At 37.2% G+C, this 6,529-nt stretch overlaps 1 protein-coding gene across 1 annotated transcript; it reads left to right on the forward strand.

Annotated features, from left to right (window-relative positions):
- The first annotated feature begins 4,985 nt into the window (after positions 1-4,985).
- On the forward strand, positions 4,986-6,297 carry LOC111379058 (glycine-rich cell wall structural protein-like). The gene is made up of 2 exons (XM_023002384.1): positions 4,986-5,027; positions 5,191-6,297. Exons 1-2 carry the CDS (start codon positions 4,986-4,988, stop codon positions 6,295-6,297), a joined length of 1,149 nt encoding a protein of 382 aa, XP_022858152.1.
- The last annotated feature ends 232 nt before the right edge of the window (positions 6,298-6,529 follow it).

Consider the following 6,529-nt stretch of genomic DNA (forward strand, 5'->3'; position numbering starts at 1 on the left):
TCAACTATAAATTGTGAGAACATCTCAGGAAGAGTCTCAAGGACCATGTCAATCTGTGTCTTGGAATCAATGTCAGCTCCTAAAACCTCTGTAGCATTAAAGTGACCAATCATGGTTAACATATGGTCCCTTACAGATGTTCCCGGTTTCGTGCGTGTGTTCATAATTGTTCTAATGGAGGCTTGCCTAGCTTGTCGGCTTTGATGTCCAAACATCTCTTGAAGGCTTTCTATTATGTCAAAAGCAGTTTGCATATTCTAATGTTTTTGTTGTAACACATTTGACATGGATGCCAAAATGTAACAACAGGCCAACTCATTAGAATGATGCCACTTTTCATATGCAGCCTTTTAAGATTCTGTGGAGTCATCTTTAGGGGCCTTAGGACAAACTTTATCCAGCACATATTTGTGTTTTTCAACTGTAAGAACAATATTAAGATTCCTTTTCCAGTCAACGTAGTTTACTCCCACGAATTGATTTTTGTTAAGTATTACTGATAATGGATTAAGCGACATTTTCTGTAAAATTAAAGATTCGCGTATTAATAAAATGAGCAATAATCTTTGTATGATGCGTGTATATGAATATGAAAATGTAGACCCAAAATTATATTTGTAATAAAAAAACCTTAAACCCTTACAACTTTAAACACGCTCTCTATAGGAGGTCAATGTAGTTGTTGACAAGGTTAGAACATTCCCACTCATTTTATTGAGCTAGGCATCTCATGCCACAAGAAAATGAGGATTGATTATTATTTGGCCTATGAATAATTTTGTTGAAATCTTTTATAGGAAGTCCCCCAAAATATTCATATATAAGTGTAATAACATCCGTCAATAATTTTAAAATATTCGAAATATATAAGATGACGTCTATAGGATGATCATCCCATTATTTCATTTTTAAAGAAATTCTATTACTAGATCCAATTTCAGTTAATTTAAAATAACGTAGTTTTCCTATAGGGAGACCGATATAATTCGACACTAAACATACGTATTTTAATAACAAATTGGATGACGGAGGAGGCCATAGGTTTATACATGTCTATAAACCCTCTCCCACTTATTATTTTGTACCGTTGGATTTTCACTTAATTAGTCCGCCAAATATAAACAATTATAATGACGCTAATTATAAAATATTTTTCAACGACCTCTAATTAATTTTAGAGTGATAAAAAAATATTTAAATGTAAATGTATATAATTTTAGTGCACCGGGTGGTGTTTCATTTAATGTACATGACATGCGATAATAATTAAACATTCATCCATCCATAAAGCGGTAAAAGCGATAATTAAATGAATAATAATCACTAATGGGCCATCCTAAGAATTTAAATTACAACATGGATAAAAAAAATTACATTGGGCCACATTCCGGCCCAATTCTTCAATCTTCTTTGTAGTCCACCTCATATAACAAAAAAAATATGGTTAATTTAATTTTTAGGCTCAAAACCTAAAACCAGCAAGACCATTATCCAATAACATTGATCCAAGTTTTAAAGAAAATGTCCAAAAAATTCAAATTACCCTAATTTTCAAACCCTAACAAGAAAACATACTTTCACCAAAAATACACACACTTTCGGCGACCCAAAATAAGCCGCCACCGACGCAGCCGCCGGAGCCGGCCCTCCGACAGCCTGCTGCTGCCTCGCAAGGCAGCAGTTTCTGTTTCTGTTTTTGTTTCTGCTGTTGCTGGTTCCAGCAGCAGCTGCCCTGTGAGGCAGCTGCTATCCGATTTTTGGTATTTTTGGTTTTATTTCTTGCTCTTTGTTCTTCCTTCTTCATTGAAATTACAAGTTTACATTTCTTCCTCAAAATATAAAAACGAAAAATGAAGAAAAAAAAAAACTTGATACCTTATGGCTTACAATATTTCTAGAGAATAACCATAATAAATGAATTGTAATAAAAAGTAAAAAGAAATTCTAGGGCCAAAAGTGATTATAAGTGTCTCAACAATAACTTTAAACATATTTAAAGTATAAACATGTCAAAATCAAATAATCTAACACCGCCCAACTAAAATGCATATTACACTAGGATTTTAAAAAAAAAATTAATCCTACTCAAGGCATACAATAACCTTGGTTCTGATACCATTTGTTGGTTAATGAATTTTAATCATCATAATAGGAAATTAATTTTCCTTTGAAGATTAAAATCATGTAAATAAGAACTTGATTGACCTTGAGATCATTGGATTATAAAATCCTCACATATATAGAAAGGGAAGATGATAACCTTTTTTGAAGGAGCTATTAATGGCCTAGCTAATTGCTTCCTCCCTTAAATTTTCTCCCTCGTTCTCCACTAGGTGTTATTCCTTTTTGGGGAATGTGAAAAGTGGCTAACCCTAAAATCATCACAAAATATGCCAATAATGTGTATATTTATAATGACCTATTAGGATTTGAAAATTGCACAAATTTTCTTAGACTTTATTGTAGTAGACCAATTAAGTCACACACCTTTTATTGAAGCCAAGAGAGGGACCTAATTGGACTCACATGACCCAAGCTCCAATAGATGTTTTCAATTGGGTCAACTCTTGACCAATTGAGATACATCTATTAATCCCGACTTATTCTACCAAAAAATCGAGATTGCACTCTCGAGTCGAGTGATAGTTATAGAAGCAAATTATGATCCAATAACAATATCTTCTGATTATCGTTCCACAAGTCAACCCCCATTTGACCGTCAATATGTTGAAACTGGAAAAATGACCGTTTTGCCCTTCAACATGCATTACCCTCTAAGTCTCATTTTCATACGGCAAATTCGTTGTGATCAAATCACAATGTAAAGTCCAACGATCTCATCGTCGACCTACTGAGCTCAGATTCAATTTGCCTAGAAAAATACCGTAGAGTGACGATCATCTCATCTCAATGATTAATGAATTCCAATATTGTAAGTTTATGATCTCTAATTGTTTCGGCCCGATTCCCAAAACACCGAGATCAATCTTCTACTTAAGACTTCACTCATTGGTATCTCAAAGAACTTGAACTAGCAATCAAAGGTACATTACTCACTTAGAATTTAGGTGACTTGTTTGATAATCAAGTAGAGTCTTATTTCAAACGGTCACAAATGAGTCATCTACGCGGTCCCGTTCAATGTGCATCGAAACACATTATTGTTCTTATTTCAAGATCTAGACAAATCTTAATAAGAATAATACAATCTTATCAACATAAAGCGTCCAACTTTATGAACCGATTGTGAACGACATAATTTTGATCACATCACAAATTGTGTCTTACCATACCCAATCCATCGAGTATACAATTTGTGACATCCTGTATGATCATGAAACCTTAGAAAATCACTTCAAATTATAACACGCAAATAAACTAACGTAAATTCGTAATGTGATTTTACAGAACATTACTCGAAGAATGGGCATCAAACTAACACCAACAACTACAAACTAATTTTAGTTGTTGCTTTTAAGTACTTAAAAGTATTGAGCTTATAGAATATAATGTTTGCATAATAATTAAGTTGTGGATTTTATAAAAATTATGTTTAACCAGTTTAAAAACAAAGTTAATCTTTGCCAAGCAAACCTTAGAAGTTAATCAAAACTAATTTGTCTATCCATTTTATTACATTCAGTTAGTTCTAAATCTGACATAGGTACGTATCGAGGTGTTTCAACTTGTGCTATAAAACCAACGGGCCTCCAAACTATTTTTAAGTTCACGCCCGTATGGTGTAATAAATATTAATAAGTCTATCTATTTCATTACGTTCAAGTTCTAAATCTGACATAGGTATAGAAGAGTTTGAACTTGTGCCATGGAAAACAACAGGCTTACACATTATTTTTTAATACTCGCAGTTTGCTATCACAATTATTACTTCTGAGTTAGCTTATTTTGGTCTGCATGCCTTGATAACTTTATCTTTTCCTTTATCACGTTATTTCTCTGTGTGCATTGAATGCATTCAGCTCCCTCTTCTGTCTGCATTAATCATACCGTTTGAATAATGCTGAGCAGCCATGAAAAAATAAAACAGAATGATATGGCAGCCCATGATTGAGTGTTTTTATGATTTTTTTTCACTCTTCAATGAAAAACGACCAAGTGTAATCTGGAAATACTTTTCTGTCATTGACTTTGGCCATATAACATGATTGATTTTGACTATTGCCCTGTGTGTTCAAAATAATATTGCAAAAATTGCAAGTCCGCATTATAAAAATATTAGGTTTGTTTTTAAGGAATTTCGGCCCTTCAAAGCGTTGCTTTCCGCTCAGTCATTATGCTATGTATGGAGAAAAATGTAATAACTCTTCTTCCACCCCCTTCTCTTCTTTTTTTTTTTTTTTTTTCGTAAAATGTATGAAACTCATGATCTGAAAATTTAACCATCTAATTTGCTCTTACATAAATCAGATTTATTATTATTTTAATCGGTCATCATATAGATATGTAAATTTTTTAAAAATAGATTTGAATTTGATCTATTGTTCCGCAATTCATCTGGTCACATGGTTGTCAAAGAATCCCCAAGAGCAACATTCTCAATTATATCCATGGAGCAATTCTTAACAACTTAATGTAGCACAAAGTCCCATTATCCATTAGAGAAGTCGATACATTAACCATGTGAAAAAATATTTCTAATGCGGCATCTTGAGATTTGATGACAAAAAGTCAATCTACATTTATTGTTTTGATACTATATTGAGCTCGTAAGCGAAACTGGTCACCAAGAGTTTGAAGTAGGGTATAGCGAGACACTATTTGGTTTCTATATATATGAAAGATGGAGGACTAATAAATATGATTGCGTACGTTGATGGTAGAGGAGAGCGCTCGACCTCTCGGAAACGCTGATGCTCGATGAAATTGAGTAATTGACCAATACCATTATGGATATTTATTAGTTGGAGGAATATGAACTATTCGAATGTGACTCTCAAAGCCAAATTAAATATAACCAAGAAATAATGACAACAGTGGTGTCATTGAGAGTACAAAGCAGGGGACAGGTGAGAACAGTAAATAAGTTGTCCTGTTATAAAACTACATTAATTCTATAGAAGGTGACAGTTGAGTTATAGTGGACCTACCATGTGGTAATAAAATTATTCATTTTTCACTATATATAGCCCTATAACACGTACAAGTTCATGACTTGTGTTGCATGTCTAGGGCTTTCTTACAATGAGTTCGTTTTCTCGTTTTGTTCTGGTTTTTGTGTCGATTGTTTTGCTAGTTGATGACGTAGTATTTGCTAATGTTAGGGAAGATGAAGGGGATAAACACTTATTTGGTGGGCCTGGTCTTGGAGGGGGGATAGGACATGGGATTTATAAGAGGGGGTTTAGACCTGGTGGGCTTGGTGGAGGATTTGGTGGTGGTGGAGGTGGGGGTCTAGGAGGTGGTGGTGGTCTAGGAGGTGGGGCTGGAGGAGGTTTTGGTGGTGGTGGTGGTATAGGAGGTGGTAGTGGTGGTGGTCTTGGAGGTGGTGCTGGAGGTGGCTTGGGTGGTGGGGGTGGTCTAGGTGGTGGTGGTGGCTTAGGTCATCATGGAGGTCTTGGAGGTGGTGCAGGTGGTGGGCTTGGTGGAGGTGGTGGTTTAGGTAATCATGGAGGTCTTGGAGGTGGTGCAGGCGGTGGGCTTGGTGGAGGTGGAGGTTTAGGTCATCATGGAGGTCTTGGAGGTGGTGCAGGAGGAGGACTTGGTGGAGGTGGAGGTTTAGGTCATCATGGAGGTCTTGGAGGTGGTGCAGGAGGAGGACTTGGTGGAGGTGGAGGTTTAGGTCATCATGGAGGTCTTGGAGGTGGTGCAGGAGGAGGACTTGGTGGAGGTGGAGGTTTAGGTCATCATGGAGGTCTTGGAGGTGGTGCAGGAGGAGGACTTGGTGGAGGTGGAGGTTTAGATCATCATGGCGGGCTTGGAGGTGGTGCAGGAGGTGGGCTTGGTGGAGGTGGTGGTCTAGGAGGTGGAGGTGGACTAGGTGGAGGAGCAGGTGGTGGTGGTGGTGGTGGTGGACTTGGAGGTGGAGCTGGGGGTGGACTGGGAGGAGGAGGAGGTGGTGGACTTGGTGGAGGAGCAGGAGGTGGTGGTGGATTTGGAGGTGGTGCTGGTGGAGGATTAGGAGGAGGTGCAGGTGGGGGTGGTGGATTTGGTGGTGGTGGAGGAGGTGGTATAGGTGGTGGTGCAGGTGCAGGAGGTGGCTTTGGAGCAGGTGGAGGCTTTGGTGCAGGTGGTGGAGGTGGCTTTGGTGGAGGTGGAGGCTTTGGTGGTGGCCACTAATTGCTTGCTTCTTGCATTAATAAGTGTTGATAAGTAATTTAAGTATTCTTTAATCAATTAGAATAGCAATCAGAGTGGGTGCTGCTTTGTTATTTGAAAATCTATATTTGTTGGAAATGTATGCATGAGAATGAATTAGCCTTAAATGTTGCAATCCATTTCGCATGAGAAACCTGTGTACTACCTGTTATTTCTACCTTGCATTATTAATGAAGTTTGCCCTAAGTTGGTC

Source organism: Olea europaea, unplaced genomic scaffold (genome assembly GCF_002742605.1).
Source record: "Olea europaea var. sylvestris unplaced genomic scaffold, O_europaea_v1 scaffold1924, whole genome shotgun sequence".
NCBI lineage: Eukaryota > Viridiplantae > Streptophyta > Magnoliopsida > Lamiales > Oleaceae > Olea > Olea europaea.

Bases quoted from the DNA above. Each gene is read 5' to 3' on its own strand.
- LOC111379058 (XM_023002384.1), top strand. From the start codon at position 4,986: ATGACAACAGTGGTGTCATTGAGAGTACAAAGCAGGGGACAG. The intron at 5,028-5,190 runs GTGAGAACAGTA...TTGCATGTCTAG, and splicing joins GAGTACAAAGCAGGGGACAG to GGCTTTCTTACAATGAGTTC.